Here is a 17,706-nt window from a genome sequence, read left to right as displayed (position 1 = left end):
GCCAGTGCTACAGGAGCACCCCGCCCCCAGGCGTGTGTACTTAGTATCCGCTTGCCGCCTGTTTGTGTACTGTGTTCCTTTGCGCGCCGCCAGTTGCTCATCTTGGTTCCCTCCAATCCAAGGATCCACAAATGGAATCACTATCTTGAGGTTAGATTCTCTCCATTTCTAATTATTTAGTGTATATAGCATCCACCACTGCCAACTCCCACCTTGCTCCCCCACACACACCTTGAGTTGGAGTGGAAAATATATATAATAACTCAAAAATTAAGAATTTTTCATTCTGAAAAGAAGTACTTGGTCCTGAAGAATACAAAGGGTTGTAGTTCATGCTGGTTTGTACCACACTGAAAATATTTTCTTGAAGTTCATGTAATATAAGCAACATCACTTTGGACACATCCTGTATTAGCCTATTTCAAAGTTTTATTTTAAAAAGGAAGAATTGTTCCTAAATACAGTTACCATTTAAAAAATAATCTAAAATCTGGGAGAAGTCCAGTTTTCACATTTTGCTATTTTATTTAATTTTTGGTACTTTTATTTTCCTGGGTGAAGTTAGGTGCTTTTTTGAAAGTTTTAAAAATTTTTATTTTAGTTTATTAGTGCATAATACACAATGTTTACATTATTTGTGGGAAGTTGGTATATGAACATAATCCAACTTAATTCCTTTTTTAAAAACCCCCTTTCCCTTCCCTCCCTTTTTTGATTCCCCAGTTACCAGAGAAACGTTTTTATTTCCTGCTTTCCTTTTCAAACTTTCCAAACCACCCCTACAAATGCTCTTAGAATTAGCTCAGTATGCAGAAATTAGTTTCAAAGCCATATACATTTTAGGGTGAGTATTACAAAAATATTAGAAATAAACAGGGGATGGGTGAAACAACTAAACTTGAAGCTAAAACTCAGGATCCCAAGGGCAAATGTTCCTTCAACCTTGAAATCCACTTTTAAAAACTGCTCATAAGGTAGTAGTGGAGACTGCACAATTGGGAGCTAAGAGACCACTATTCTCCATTCACTGAAAACTGAGTGATGCCACAGGGCCAACCTCAGAATATACCAACTCCTTGTGTGCCCTAGAGTAACCTTTCTTTTCGTGGAGCTCATTCAAAATTCATGCATATGAACCACATCTTTTACATACAATTACAGCAGTGTGCATTGTGGAAAATAACAAGAATCCCAGCAGATATAACTCAGCACCTTAGAGCTCTGGAGGAATCGGATAAGAGGCATCTTAAAGCAATCTGGACATGAAAACACTTACACCTTCTGGACTCATGCTATTTTCTTTTCACCTATGTGACCCTCCTACTCAGTATATTTTCACCTTTATAAACTTTACCACTATTTCTTTATGGTCCTGTTCCATTTGTTCACAAGGACCTGGGAACCTATCCTAGGACACCAAAACCCTTGATAACAGTAGGGCAGAAGAAATAAATGATTGGTAAAATGAGTTAATATCCTTCTGAGGGGTAGGCTAGCTTTCCATGGGATTTCAGCCCCTCAAGAAAAATATATATTATCCCAGTTCCAGAAAATAAGTGCCTCTCCCTCTTGATGGCCTGGACTCTATTTCTATGAGTGTGTACTTTTGAATATTTGCCTAACAAAACCCTTTCCGTGGCTCTTAATGATTAGTTCTGAAAATTCTTTTTCTGCAACAGGAGTTAGTAGACCTACAAACCTATTCTACAGTTAGGGTAGGCTAGGTTGCTTATCTCAGCTTCAGGAACTTGTTTGGTCTCTATCTGGGACCATTCACACCTAGAAAATAGACATTTAGGAAGTGGTATTGTTATTAATAAATGTATTTGATGTTGGTTATCATAAGTGAATCAACTCATTCTATACATCACTGAGATAAAACAGACCACACCGTTATTGCCTTTAATTTTCACCCCAAATGCCTACATAATTTTCTACTCCGCTAAAGGAGGTGAGTTATTGAAGAAAGGAAGAGTTTAAGCCCAGGGTATATATTGCTGAAGATTTTGGAGACATATATTATAAAGTTGCATATATATGCCTTTGGAGAGAAGTAGATACATTAATATATAGCTCCAAAGACTCAAATAACAAACTCATATCATGTAGTAGTCTTGAAGGAATACAAATGATCTCTGGGTTCTGACTCAAAGTTAAAAACTTCATTATTAAAAGTAAAAGCTTTAGATAAATTTAGCAGAGTTTGAGCAAAGACTGATTCACAAATTGGGCAAACCTCAGAACCAAAACAGGTTCAAAGAACTCTGGTCTTAAAAATGTCCAGGCAGCATTTCATATAAAGAAAATTGAAACATACATAAAATGGAGGTGAAGCACAGATACCACTTGATCGGTTACAGCTTGCAATTTTCCTTTTTTAAACCTGGGTTGAACAGTTGGTGGCCTCCTATTGACTAAAGCTGCGATGCTGTGTATTTTAGTTACTTTCTTGTTGCTGAGACAAAATACCCAACACTCACAAGTTAAAAGAAGAGACATTTCTTTAGGTCACAGTTTATAGAGGTTTCAGTCCATAGTCAGGTGGCTCCAATACAGTGTAGCATGACAGAGGGGCACGATGGAGGAGAAATAGCTCTTGTTAGGCCAGGCATAAACCAGCAAAGCAGAAAGCCTTCCCTCCTTTTTATATACCATTCAGACTGCAAGCCTATCAGTTGGTGCCATTCACACCCAGGGTGGACCTTCCCATTATCCATGTCCAGAACTATGGTAAACCAATTAGCAGACTAATCCAGTTATTACACATCCGTAATCCAGTATCACACACCCATGATCCAATCATTCCCCAAAAATCCCACCTATGAGTGTATGAAGCTTTAGGGGGACATCCAGATATAAACCATAACACTGTGATTAGCCGATACTACCTATTTGTTATAAAAGTATGCTCTTTTTTCTTTCTTTATTTCTTTTTTGGTGCCAGGGATCAAACTTACAAACTCACACTTTCCAGGCAAATGCTTGAGCCACTGAGCTATATGCCCAACCCTAACAATATTTTCATAACTAGACCTTCAGTTGTCTAATTAAATTAGATTGCAGTTTGATTTGTAAGCACTCAAATAGAGACATTTTTAGATCAAATTCAATTTAAAATAATACAGACTATTTTATTAATGATAATGTCTGGAAGAAAGCAGGTTAGAAGGATGAGTGGTGGTATCAGACATATCTAGTCTCAAATCCAGTCTGCTGCTTACTTGATATGTAACTTTAAGTCATCACTTACTAAAGTCTCTGTGTTACTTCTGTGAAACAGGGATTGTTATAAGACTATAACCGTACGTATCATAAATCTATCATAAATCATTGTAAATTGTGACTCATTTATATCATTGGATGGTTTCTGAAGAGTATCTGAGTGTAATTCTTTCCTTATTCAAATCTATAGTACTTGTACAATACATAAAACCCAGAAAAATACAACTGTTTTGTTCTAGTTTGTATGCCTCATGATTTACAGAGTTCTTGGTATCAAGTTAATGATTAGTAAATATTTATTAAATGAAATCATGTAGTATTGAAGCTAATTGGTCATATTTCATTCTGGAGACTATATTTAGAGCAATATGGAAATCATTTTACAAAAATTAAGAATTACCTAAAAAGAATTCCATGAATGTAGAGATTCCACAGTGACATAACCATTGCAAATAAAGTCTGGCAAATGGAATTTTACTTCTCTTGATCATTACATGTGACATGGGGTTGACTTTTTGGCCCATTTTGGGTGAGTCTTTTGTTTGAAATCTTCAAGTTTCTTGGATGAAAACGTATGTATGTAGTGACCCTATAATCCAACATTTTGGGAAGATAAGGCAGGAAGATTGCAAGTTGAAATTCTGCCTGGGAAATTTAGATCATATCTCAGAAAATAAATTGAGTGGGTGGAGTTCCTGAGTATGTAATTCAGAGATACAGGGATACATGTGTTTTATGCTACATAAGAAATTGGTCATAATAAAGTAATATTTTAGAGACACATTAAAATTGTTCTTAAAATGCTATTGCATTACTAAAATCATGTAAACAAATTAATTGAGATCATCCCCTGGCCTTGGAATTGTCTGAGGCATTGGAGGTAGATAACACCTGTTGAGAAAAAAGTTATAAAATTTTCCAAAGCTAAATGAGGTCAGTAGATTTTTAGTTTAGGTTGCATGTCTACAAAAGGACAGAGAGAAAAAAGCTAATTTGATGGTTCTTAATCTTAAGAACAAGACAGCATAATACTGAGGAAGGAAACTGAATTCATATTTAGGAAAGAATAGCGTTTATGAAAAAACTCTGTTCCTTCTGGGCTCCATTTGTAATGTTTGATGGCCATTTTTGATGAGGTCTCTTCTCCAAAGCCAAGGGATCTGTATCCCGAAAGAACTGTACATAAAGTTTAAGGATATCTGTATGATGATAAGGTTTACTGCTCATTCTTATAGTGAAAAACCACTTTACTATTGTGGGTTTGAACTTCCTAGATGATACAGGATCTTGGAAAGAAAATTTAAAAGATTTTTCAATTTAGTGTGGTTACGTGTAGAAAGAGCTAGGATTATCTACTCCCAAAGTTCTCAATTCTGAAGAAGTATGAAATATAAATCTTGTCATGATTGTAGGATTTAAAATTGGACCTGAAAAGAGGAAAGTTGTTGAGGTATAGACTTACCAGAGATTGCTACAGAGTAGGACAAAAAGACCTATGTTTTACAGAAATGCCAAGTGATGGTCTTTCTGGAAACCTCGTGCAAGAAATGGTGCATCCTTACAAGATGCCTCCAAAACCTAAGGGAGCTCCTTGGGTGTGAGCTCTTATCAGTGAATTCCATAGAAATCAAGCTTGAGCATTAGTAATGATCAATTACATAGGATAATAATCTTACTCTGGATATTCAGTAAAAAAACCTATTCATCCTCCAGTTTTTAACTCGTAAATCATTTAAACAGACACAGGGAAGGAGGAGGAATGTCAGACAACAGATCACTCCTCTCCCACCCTCTATGGAGTGTGCATATTGTCATATTTTCCTCTCATGATATTCTCCTGAGTGAATGTTAACCTTTGGAAAAGATAGACCCTCAGCATGCTTTGTGGGTATGAGTATCTCAGTTTCTACCTAGCATGTTTCTCTGTGTATCTAGTGTGGTTTTCTCATTTTCTTTAAATATAAATGCCTATAATGAACTGAAAGTTCAGTTACTTTGACTTTTTCAAAGCCATGGTCATTATAACTTTAACGCCAAGACTTATAACATGACAATGGACCTAAATAAATTTTAAGGATACCATGGCTGTAAGACTTTGGATCATTTGGCAGACAATATACTTAATTCAAGAGATGTAGTCTGAAATTATAAAAAAAAAAACACATGAGGCTAATATGTCCAAATGTGAAAACAAAAATATTCAGTACCTCATTATCTAATAAAAAGCAGAATGATATTATTTTTTTTAATTTTAGGGATTGTAGAATGTATCTCAAGACATCAGAGACCCATAGCTATTCTTTCTTATTGCTTAGGACTCTGCTTGAAAAGATTTTCCCCTATGCACATAATCACTTAAACTGCTTGATCTCAGCTTGTTTATGTAGGAACCATGAGAACTCTTTTCACCCTTCTAGTTTTAGACCTCTGCTAATATCATTTCTAACTTCTTTTGGACTTTGTGATAAGGTCAGAGGAGTATCATGAAATCATGCACCCACTAGGGTGTAACTCCATGGAATAGTGCTTGGTTAGTATGCACAAACCTCTAGGTTTGATCTCCAGTACCACAAAAAGAGCTAGAAAATTTACACATTTATGTATTGATGAGGTCACTTTCCCTTGCCTTACTTTAGTTATTCCCATTTAAATTTTATTTTTGCTAATGTGCAAAACAATGAAAGAAGCTGAAATCATTCATATAAATTTAAATGATAGAAAATAAACTGGAGAAAAATATTTGAATCACAGGTGCTACAGGTTGAGTTATACCCCCAGAAAGATGTGCTGAAATACTAACTTCCATGACCTGTGAATGTGACTTATTTTTGGAAATAGGGTCTTTTCAGATGTAAGCACATTGAGATGACGTCACTGAGCAGAATTTTAATTCAATAAGACTGATGTCACTGTAGGCAAAGAGAAACATAATGTAGAGACAGCAGCAAAATTCGGAGTCATACAGCTTCAAGACAAAGAATGCCAAGGGCTGACAGCTACCACTAGAAGTTAGAAAGAGGCAAAGAAAGATTCTACTTACAGTCTCAGAGGAAGCACGACTTCATGGATTTCAACTTCTAGTGTCAAGAGTTATAAGAACAAATTTCTGTTGTTTCAAGGCACCAGTTTGTGGTATTTTATTAAATCAGCCCTGCAAAACACATAATACATGAATGAAAGAAAAAGGTGACATCCTTTTATTTAAAAAACTTACATTTTGGTGAATACAAAGACATCTTAATGATCAAAGACAGGACTAGTACAAGATGAGGTCAGAGAACTTAACAGGAACAATGTCACATAAGAACTTTTAGTTCATTGTGAAAAGCTTGATTTTTATTTTAAATGTGAATGGAAGCTGTTAGTAAGTTTCAAGTAGGATAGTAAAAGGATATGAACTGTTTCCATCAAAAATCATAGAAATCAGCTGAGTATGGTGGTACATGAGTGTAATTCCAGCAGCTAGAAAGCTGAGGTAGAAGGAGCACAAGTTTGAGGCCAGCCTGGATTACATAAAAAATTCAAGGTTAATCTGGGCAACATAGTAAGACCCTATCTCAAAAAGGCAAACTGAAACCAAAACCAGAAATTTGAAATAAAGTGAAATAAGGATTTAGAAGATTGGTGGTACTTAGTGTTGGTGAATATGTGGGCAAATGTGCACTTTCATACATAGTTGTTGAAAGTCAAAATTGGTACAATTTATTGCTAGGGTTTCTTGTAATTTGTATTTTAATAATATTGATTGATTCATAGATTCATGCCATTGCTATGAAATGTCATGTTAGAATATCTGTGTATAATAAGTATGCTTGAATCATTCAAAGTATATTTTTATTGGTTTGACCAGAAAAAAATTTTTTTTATTCATACTTTAAAGGTATCAATGAGTCAGACCTTAACCTTTCCCCATGAGTCAGCACCACTGGTGGACTATGAGGGGACAGGAAAAGGATTCACCAAGAAGCAAGCCTTCCCTGTGAACCAGCACCATGCGCAAGCTGCTGCCAGCGAGAGGTCACATGAGCTGGCAAACAAGGAGAACCAATCACTCTCCCTAACTCCTCCCAAGTGACTGGCTGATCTGGAGAATCACAGGCTGCAATGATAGCTATTGAGGTGAAATACAATTTGGTGTTTGTGGCATTTGGTGTTTCACTGGCCTTGCAAATGTAGGGACAATGGTCTGATCATCTATTCAGAGGATAATGATACACAGTGTGGCATCTATGAGGGATCTCCTTCTGAAGGTAATGGCCATCGTTAATTTCCTATTATCTTGTTTTGAAGTCCTGTGTCATTTTCATTGTTTTGTTGGGTTGGGTTTTATTCTGTTTTGTTTTGTTTGATTTTGTTATTCTGATGGCATGAGCAGTTATTTCAGGGATAGCAAGATATATTATGGTAGCCATTTTGGATTTAGTACTGTCTTGTTTTGAAGTCCTTTATTGCATTCATTGTTTTGTTTCTATTGGTTTTATTCTGTTCTGTTTTGTTTAATTTTTACTATGTCTGAAGGTGTCTGCAGCTATTTTGAAGACAGCAAGAGACATTATGTAACCATTGTTGATTTCTCATTGTTTTGAAGTCCTGTGTCACTTACACTGGTTTGTTTTGATTGGCTTGATTCTGTTTTATTTTCCTTGGTTTCATCCTCTTTAAAATAAAAAAAAATAAAAAATAAAACTAGTATCATTTGGAACTAAATACACAAAATATATTTCACATATATTCATAAGATATTTTTCTATATAAAAACTATAGGAATTCCTAAGATTTCACTGAATGTGAAGCATTTAGATAGTTCTGCCAAACAAGTTCACAACATTTTTACCACTTTACATTTTAAACATAGGGTAAATAGAGTGTGTGGAGGAATATTCAACAGTTCTTGGACTTATAAATGTCCTAGCCTCTTAGGAGCTCTGTTATCTCGGCTGTAAACACTAAGAAGGTTAGAAGTAACATGCACGGTATGTGAGTGAAACTGGATAAGCAAGAATGTGGTTGAACTGGGGAACACATGCCTTATAAAAACAGGACAGGCTCATTTTACTTCTTGTCAGTTGTTATCATGAAGCAACCCAGGCCTCCAGATGCCAAATAGTCCTTTTTTTCAGAAGGTATCAGTAATGCAAACATTTATATGAAATTCATTCCTCAAAAATGGTGCTAATTTAGAACTCTACTTTCATTTTGTTACTCTTCCTCATACTTCATCAACTCAAATTAAAAAGCTTTTGCACAGCATAGAAAAAGCACCAACTGAGTGAAGAGATAACCTACAGAGTGGGAAAAATTTTTGCCAGGTATACCTAAAAGGACTAGACCATTCAAATCTAAAGACCCAATTAAAAAATGGGCATCTGTAATGAATAGTCACTTCACAGGTGAAGAAATACAATGGCCAGTAAATATATGAAAAAATGTTCACTGTCACTAGCCATTTGAGAAATGCAAATTAAAACAACACTAAGGTTTTATCTCACTCCAGAAAGAATGGCTGCCATCAAGAAATCAAACAACAACTGTGGGTTAAGCTTGGGGGAGAAAAGAACCTTTCTTTATTGTTTGGAGGAGTGTAAAACTGATATAACCGATATAGTATAAGAGCAAACAGAAACACCAAAATGGATCCTAGGGTTTGGAGAATGATTTATTTCATGTCGATGGGCACTGACTGGAAACATTCCCATAATATCAGGCCTCAATCCCTGGTGGTCTAGGGTTTATATAAGATAATCAAGCAGGAAGTACAGAGGCAGGACTGCTTTTCAGTTGGGGATTATTTCTTACATTATGTATCATACTGACCAGCTATGCATCACAGTGACCAGCTGTTTCTAAGAAACAAACGTAGCAGGAACTGAGCTATTACCTAGGCAACTCACTGAAGTATACTGGGTTTGATGTAGAGCATCTTCTTCTATAATGAGACTCAGTGTGGAGAGTTCACAAAAAACTAAAAACAGAAACTCTATTTGGCCTAGCTCTTCCCCTTCTAGTTATCATCCCCCAAAAGTTAAAGCATTGTGTTCCAGTGATACATGCATACCCGTGTTTAGAGCAGCACAATTTTTAACAGCTAAATCTTAGAAACAGTCTGTATGTCCATCAACAGATGAATGGACAAAGAAAATGTGATATTTAGTCACAGTGGAGTACTGCTTTAAGGAGGATAATTTGAGTCATTTGTAGAAAAAATGGACACATCTTGAGACTGTAATTAAGAAAAATATATCAGAAGCACAAGGTTAAACATTATATGATTTCTCTTTTAACTATGTAAACTTACTATATAAACAAAGTACAAAATAAAACAGATAATAGGAAAAAAGAGAAAAGTTATTATAATACAGCATGGACAATGTACCTAAAAGTGTACTTTGACCTAGTACAATTGTTTTACTTGTTTTATGCCTATTAGATGAGTTATAATTTGTGTATATGATAATTAACTTTTTAAAGATGTTATGAGAGCAATAATAAATCTGATGAAGACAAAATAAGAGGGGGTGTACAGAAGGGGAAAATAATTGAAATGTGTTATATCCATGTACCAATTCTCTGTAATGAATATAATCATTATGTACTGTTATGGTTGTGTTTAAATGTCCTCTCAATGGATGAGGCTTTTTCAGAAGTGGCTACATCTAGAGAGTGTGATTGATTTCTAATGCCATGCTGAGATTAAGGGTGCTGGGATTCAGGATGTGAGTACTACACCCATCCTATGGTAGGTAGCCAGTATACAATGTATGGGATGGAAGTAGCCTGTCTCTCTGTCTGTGTCTGTGTTTCTGTCTCTCACTCTATCATTACTTTTGCTGCCATGAATTGTTGCCCCTCTGTCATGTGCTGCCCTGCCTTGGAGCCAGCTAGCTGATTATGGACTGAAACCTCCTCAAATTGTGAGCTAAATAAACTTTTCCCCCTTTAATTTTGGGTATTTTGTGTCAGCAACAAGAGAAAAGTAACTAAGACATACTGAAAACACATAGTAATAAAACCAAAAATGGGGGAAGCATATTCAGATCACAGAACTCATATACATACATATATATATATATATATATATATATATATATATAGTCAAAGTAAGTATACTAACACTGTATCTGTGATTGCCTATAGCTCTTGTTATAATGGGTGATATCACACATCACTTTGCAAGTCTTGTGCAGGCTTTTGATATCTTAAAGAATTGAGCAGACAAGAGTAACAGTGAGATCAATGATTTATTTGAAAAAGAGAAAGGTGTGACAGAGATAAGATGCACAGAGTGGAAATGGCCCAATGAGAATAGCTCGGTTCATCCAGGGGGCTTGGTGTTGAGGGTTTTAAGCCTTAGCATTTGAGGTGGGATTGAAGGTTGGGTCTGTATGACTCCTGCCAATGAGCAGCTCAACTCTCCTCTCTGTTGTGCTATGGAATTTTTGACTTTTTGTGGCCCTTGGAAGAACTGTCATGACATAAAAAGTACACAAGAGGGATGTCAAATCTGCATAGTGAGTGATATGGTGATTAGGGTTAGAGTCTGAAAAAGATTGCTGATGACCACTAGAGCATGCCCAGGGGCTTACTGTGTATAAACTAAATTATCTGATCGTATTTTCCCATTATGTTTATCCCTGGGTGTACTGGTCCTAGGCTAATGCTTAAATCAGAATGTAGACTGGTCTCAGAAAGTGTTCTTCAGGCTGGGCTCTCTTTTTTTCCCAAATATTTCTTTGGTTACTGTAGCCCCCAGACCTAATCCAGAAAGTGGGCTCTAAGGTGGGCAAATGTCTTCTTTCACGAGCCGTTTCCTGCCTCAATTAAAATCATGTATTTTCTACCTTATGATTTTTCAAATATTATTCAATTAATTAGGTCGATGTGAAAATAAAGAATAAATTATTAAGAACTACTAAAACTGATAAGATTTTGATGTTGGTAGCAAAAGTAATTCTTATGTATCTCTAGCTAAAGTATCAAAGATAAATGTTCATTTATGCACACACACACACACACACACACACACACATTCACACCTGTTTCCTTCTTTTCTTCCTCCTTTGCCCAATATACCATATGTCAGGATGGGGATATGTGAGGATATAGTTTTTATCATGACATTCAAGACTCCCAGGCCTTAGTAGCATGACAGAATTCCATGCTATATTTTATACTTAACAAACCTCTGAGGTAAGTACTGTGACTTGATATGTTTGCTCTTCTTTCATCCTCTCCCATTTAGTTTATCTCATCTTTAAGATTAAGGATGTATTTTTGTTGCTTTTTATCAGATGGTGATCATTTTTATATTCTAAATTTTATCCAGCAGGAAGAAATATCCTTTTGACAAGGAAAAGGAAAAAAGTATTAACTATGCTTTTAACAATTTGAGCTTTGAAATAGCATGTACAAATTATCCTCGTTTACTTGTATGTACTAGTGATAAAAATAACACATATGACATCAGATTATCTACATATATTGTCTGTATACGTTAATCAATATATTTTATCCTCTCAGAACTCTTACAGTCTAAGTGCTAAAGTCATCTCCCATTTTACAAGTAAGAAATTAGAGGGCAGTGAAGCTAAGCAGAAGTTAGGAAGTGGCCCAGGTTCTAAGTATATATTCACACACACACACACACACACACACACACACACACACACATCCTGTCAGTCTCCTAGTAAAACTTTTTGTATGAGATTACTCCCAGGGATGAATGTGAATCCTGATTAAACTATAGGCTTTGCTTTTTGCTACTTTTATTTTGTGATGTAAGGTTAGCTATATCTTAGTGTAGCTTTAATGTTCCTCTGAGACTGTTTAAACATAATATTTTCACTGATACGAGGACTTATTATAAAGAAAAGACTCTTATTGGGAGATGCAGTATGCTATGTGCCTTCAGTATCTCTTAATGTTCTTATTAGTTATGCCAAGAATGTGATGCCCTGATCACCTTTTACACTGGCAGATCATTTTTCATTGTGTTTGTAGTAACCAGCCTTGAGGGATGGGTTAACATTTTCCCTGGACATACAGAAGGTTTGTTTCTGCTTACTCTGAATTCTGCAAGTTTCCAACACAGAGTTTCTTTCCTATAATGTAAAGCATTGCATATTCAGGCATCCATCATGGGGCCTATGCCACCTTATGAAACTCAGGCATCAAAGGAAACCAATAGAAAGCAGTATGAGTTTATGGCTACTGGTAATGGTGCAATAATGTCTGTAGCACATCATCTAGAAGTCTAGTGTATTCTTCTGGTGTTATTAAATGGTATAAGCTAGCCTCTTAACCTATAAATAGGGCAAAACCTCCAGCTCTTTACTATTTCTAACTTGTGTTTGAAGATATTATCCTTAAAGCAGTTACGATAGGGAAATGCTTCCTAACAAGATAATATTTGTCATACTGTGACATGCTTTTAATATTGTATTGGTACCTAATGTTCTTTGAACTGATTCACTTGTATTATTGCAATAACTTTTTTGAAAAGGAAAATTTATAACACTACCCTCAATCTTAACTATCATAATTTTATATAAAGTGAAAATATGTTAATACACATTTAAATAACATAGACACAATATAAAATTTTGTATACTATCTATAATCATCTCCCCCTACTACCCACACCAGGCCCTTCTTTTTAAACCTCAAGTTAACTGATTAATGCAGAGCAGTCATGACCCAGACAATGACTACAATAACCAATGTTTCTATTTAGTAAATTCTGAGATATTATACTATGAGATATATAGAAAATTCTCTTGAAACATCCCCTAAGAGAGAAAAATGGGGAAAAGGAACTCTAGTACTTTGATGTGCAATAGGGACAGGAGTCCTACTGCAGACATCTCTATCCAAGAAATCCTGGCCTGCAGTCCTGAAGAACAGAGAACTCGCTGCAGGCTGGAGCAGAGAAACCAAAGGCAGGTTCATGCTACAGAGGAGTGTAGTCTCTGTGAGCCCCTCCACATTCAAGTCAAGTGCCCCACTTCTTAGTCTCAGGGGGCTGAATTTATCCTGCTTTGTGAAACAGGCACCGTGAGCCCTTGGAATCTTTTCTCACTCCAGTTGGAATTCCAGCCCTACCAGCACCTGTCCTGCTGCTATACCCTTGAAGAATGGTCTGTAGGCATGAAAATCTCCCAAATTATAACAGAAAAACAGGGCACCCAGTGAGCATGCTTGGCACAGAATTTTCAAGTATTTCCAGCCAGGGATGTGAGTATCTTCAAACTAACTTAAGTCACCCTTTAAAATTTGTACAAGTCTAGAGGTACACGTTGAATCAGTAGGGAGGGCCTGCCATCACCAGTCGTCAGGGGAAAAAAAAAACCACTCATCTCAAACAAACAGAAGTTAGATAGATGCAATGGCATCTTTGAGTCCAGAACAACAATTTTGACTAAAGCATGTCTGTTATTCAGACTTGTGTAGTCGGGAAAAGGTTACAACTGAAAATTTCTAAGGTATATATGAAACATCATTGCCCAAGGAGCATTGAAAATTGAAGTAGGCAATCTCAATTATGTAGGAGGCATTCTGGGGATTTAGGCCACTGGAGGTTCCAAAGGAATATGCCAGGCTTCACTAGTTAAGAATTGAAGCACATCATAGCCATAAGGGCTTGAAATGTATAGGATTTGGCAAAAGAGGAAGCAACACCCAAAATACATGTTACTATCAAGAGATGGTAGATGGGAGGCTGAGTGAGCACGGACAGACTATAAAGGTGGCATTGGATTTCTTGGATTTGTGTTCAAGTACAGATGACAACTACTTTTTCCATCATTCCAAATAGCTAAAACAAATCTCTAGACAGTCTGGAACATACATGAGAAAATGTGGACCAAACCCTGTCAAGTAGCTTTCAATTATTTATTTGACCCCCACAATATTTTTGTGAGATTATGATGCTTATTCTACAGATGACAAAAGATACAGAATTCATTCTAGCTCAGTGGTTCAGTGACACTTTGAATTTCTTATTTGCTTTTAATATTAAGTAATATGTACTCCAGTACTTTCAGAAGTAAGCTACTAAATAATTTTGGTTGTCTCTTTTTTAGTTATAAAACGTTTATTATTTTTAACAGCAATAATGTATGTTCATTTTAGGAATGAGCAAGCAAACAAAAACATAAAAAAGCAGAAGGCATACCATTCACCATCTCACCATTGAGACTATACATTCTGTTTCACCCTTCACAAGATTTATATGCATATATGTTGTATACAAATATAATTTTCTTTCAAAAATGAGCAACTACTTCTAAGATTAACTGTGTAATATATTAACTAGAGTTGATTTTTTACTGTTTTTTGAAATTATTATTTCAATCCTTTTTTTATTTTGCTTTTTAAAAATAATTTTTTTAAAAAAATGACATTCACATATGATTGACTTAGTAATTTTTTCTCATTTTTTATCATATCAGGAAACTTTTTCTTTTACAAATTAGCAAAGTTCTTATAATAAAAGACAGAAAAGGAGAAAGGGGGAGGAAGGTAAGGGGATGTAGAAAGAACTGAGATATGTTATGTTCATGCACCAACTTTCCACAATGAATGTAATCATTATGTACTACAAACATAGACTAATAAAAACTTTTAAAAAGATAAAGACTTGTAGATTGGCTCAAAATACAATAAACAGTGAAATGCAGATAACTAGTAATACTTTTAAAACTACTATAACAAGCTATTAAAACTAATATAACAGGCAAATAGTAGAAAGATGAATAAAGATACACTAAGAAAATACTGATAAAAGGGAAAACTGTATCACAATGCTAATATCAAATAACACAGAAATCAAACTAAACTACATTAAGTAGGGATAAGGATGGTTTCGATTAACCTTCCAACGCATCACTATCAGTTTGTTTCTTACTCTCCTAACCTCATCAATTTCATGGACTTCTCTAAACTTATCTTCATTGCTTAAATGTCTGTTGTGTATATCTTCTTTAAATTCCTCTAGAGATTGAATCAATCTTTCTCTAAAAGTTTCTTCTGCTTTTTCCTCCTCCTCCGGTTCTTCCTCCTCTTCTGGCTTTTCCTCAGGCTTTGGTTCTTCCTCATACTTTGGCTCATTCTCATTTTCTGTTTTTTCTTCAAATTTTTGGCAGGGCTTCATCTTTTGTCTGCTTCCCTCTCTTTCCTTCTTTCTTTCTTTCCCCTTTGAATGCAATTACTTCTAGGAAGCAAGAAGGCAGTAAGTCAAAGGCCTGGTGAGTGTACAGGTGCTCTGCAGAGTTCTAAGCATTTGCCTTTTGGGATTCAGAACTCTGGTCACCAAATATTTTCCACCTGAGAAGTTCAGTCAACACTCTGGGTTTTCTTGGTCCTGGTCGTCTTACCCCTACTTTCCACTGCCTCCCCTCTGTCTAGTCCCTCCTCCAGCCTTTTCCAGACTCCCAGAACTCCCCAAGCCCTTGTTTCCCACAGATCCTAACCCAGTGCCCTTCCAGAGTGGGTTGGCTGGAGGGGAAAGGAAGTGAAAAAAGAAGAGACAGCGAGGACTCCCACGCATGACCATGTCATCTTTACAATGTCTCTCTCACTTACCTAGTACCGATCCGGGATCCGGTCAGTTTCTAACTCCTAATTTTTTTTTTTTTTTTTTTTTTTTTGCGTTGGGCGGTGCTAAGAACACAGCGGCAGACAAACCTGAGAAGGGAGAGGGTGGGGCAATGGCTTGATTAAGCTGCAGGCACTGTAGCTTTAGCCCTCTTCATTTTAGGTCCTCTTAACAGAAAGTTTCCTGTTTCCCCCCCTCCCCCCACCCCCGCCCCTTGCAGTTTTCTCCACAGTACAAGTTAGCTCGTCTTTCTTATCAGATTGGCAACGGGAAAAGATGATTATTTCTGAACTATATTTACAGAGGTTAGGTGTGGGAACAGGGTGGGTATCCGGAAAGAGGTCTGAGATTATTTTTAAACTAACACGGGGTTTCATTGTCCGCCTCTCGGGACCCCCTAGTTGCGTTCCTAAGGGTCATTAATTCCTGCCCATCTAGAGGTAGAGGGTAAAAAGGAAGGACTAACTGGACTGGGACTCCCACAAGTCTCCACCTTAGACCACTTCCGCACTAGAAATCCCCAGGCAACATTCATGCTGACACCAACCTGTAAAATTCTGATAAAAATTGACTCCTTTCACTGGTCTCGGGCACAGCCGCCTGCACCGCTGAAGAAAGCTGGTACCCACAAGGGAACAAGGACCAGACTAGTAGGATTTCTGCACACGTCGACTGTGGTCACGTGAGATCTACGTCACCAGTGAGATCAGGCCCCCAATTTCCACTCCCACCAAAAACGTAGCAGACTTGGGGTAGGTTCGCTACTCCCTCCCTGCACTCCCTGGCCTTACGCATACAGTTGCTGCTGTCAGTTTTTTCTGTAGCTGCCAACGCCAGAAAATATTTACTGTTTTCTGATACCTAGAAAGGAGATACATCTTTTTCTAGGCCTAACGAACTTTTTTTTTACTGTTTTCGAAAGATGTCTTTTCCCAGGGTGATTAACTCCTCCATTCACTGACCCTCCTCCAGCCTCCATTTCATCTGCAATCTTGTCTTTAGCTGTTGTGGACCTGAGTGGTACAGACCGCAGTTGTATAAAAAAGAACACCTTGGATCAAGAGGGAGATTTTTAAATTCAATTTAACTTTGTTCTTAGCATATATATATATATATATAACTATCTTTTTGTAGTCAGAAAAGACAAAGAAAAAATTACTTTAGTTGCATGAATTAGAGTGCTTAGAATAGTACTTGGTTTACACCAGTAGTAGATGCTTTAAAAGTACACGCTGTTATTTTAATTATATTATGATTTTATTTAGGGGGAAATGTTTAAAATGGAAGAAAATAACATTTGATTCCAGAGCGTTGTAATGTATTGCCAGATGCTGTGCTACCTGGAGAATAATCAGTTGATCCACTGTGAGGTGCATATTGTGAGTCTCAGTTTGCTCATCTGAAAGAAGATAATAATAACATACAATTCATGGAACTGATTGTTGGTAAGTAATTTTTTTCAGTGCTAAGAAGCAAACCGAGGGCCTGGTGCATGACAGGGAAATCCTCTACAATTTGGCTGTGTATTCCTTAGAGATAACATGCAAAGTATTTGGCTCACAGACAGTCTTCGACAAATGATTATTTTTCAATCTTAGTCTTTGATAAAAATGACAAATTTGAAAAGAACTGTGTGTTTTTAGATACAGTATTGAAAAAAAGATGAGAAAGCATAAAAAAAGTATTTTACATGTTTAAGTGCTGATGGTGCTTTGTGAAGGAAAAGAAAGCTCAGTGGATCTCATACAAGGGAAAAAAATCCTTAACCCTTGTCATTTTATTTCACATGATATCCATTACATTGATATATCTTTTGGGAAGCATATGTATTTGTGCACTAGAAAATTCAACATATAATTCTTTGTGTCTTCTAGACAGAACAGTGATGTGAG

The 17,706-nt window shown here is 36.4% G+C and overlaps 1 protein-coding gene across 2 annotated transcripts; it reads right to left on the bottom strand.

The window, feature by feature from the left end:
- Positions 1 to 14,095: 14,095 nt before the first annotated feature.
- LOC100729916 (transcription elongation factor A protein-like 9) lies at positions 14,096 to 16,507 on the bottom strand. Of its 2 annotated transcripts, none has more exons than XM_013153665.3 (3): positions 16,362 to 16,507; positions 15,802 to 15,903; positions 14,096 to 15,430 (listed from the first exon to the last, which is right to left on the bottom strand). In XM_013153665.3, exon 3 carries the CDS (start codon positions 15,368 to 15,370, stop codon positions 15,056 to 15,058), a length of 315 nt encoding a protein of 104 aa, XP_013009119.2. In that variant the 5' UTR covers positions 15,371 to 15,430; positions 15,802 to 15,903; positions 16,362 to 16,507; the 3' UTR covers positions 14,096 to 15,055. The 2 variants fall into 2 exon arrangements, with proteins under 2 accessions (XP_013009119.2, XP_063102288.1); XM_063246218.1 differs by having other exon boundaries at positions 14,096 to 15,427.
- Between the last annotated feature and the right edge of the window lie 1,199 nt (positions 16,508 to 17,706).

The sequence above is a fragment of the Cavia porcellus genome, unplaced genomic scaffold (assembly GCF_034190915.1).
Source record: "Cavia porcellus strain 051 isolate PalLab524CR breed Dunkin Hartley unplaced genomic scaffold, mCavPor4.1 scaffold_3, whole genome shotgun sequence".
Lineage (NCBI taxonomy): Eukaryota > Metazoa > Chordata > Mammalia > Rodentia > Caviidae > Cavia > Cavia porcellus.
Note: the sequence above shows the minus strand (reverse complement) of the source record. Positions and strands in the feature narration are given on the sequence as shown.

Bases quoted from the DNA above. Each gene is read 5' to 3' on its own strand.
- LOC100729916 (XM_013153665.3), bottom strand. From the start codon at position 15,370: ATGAAGCCCTGCCAAAAATTTGAAGAAAAAACAGAAAATGAGAATGAG.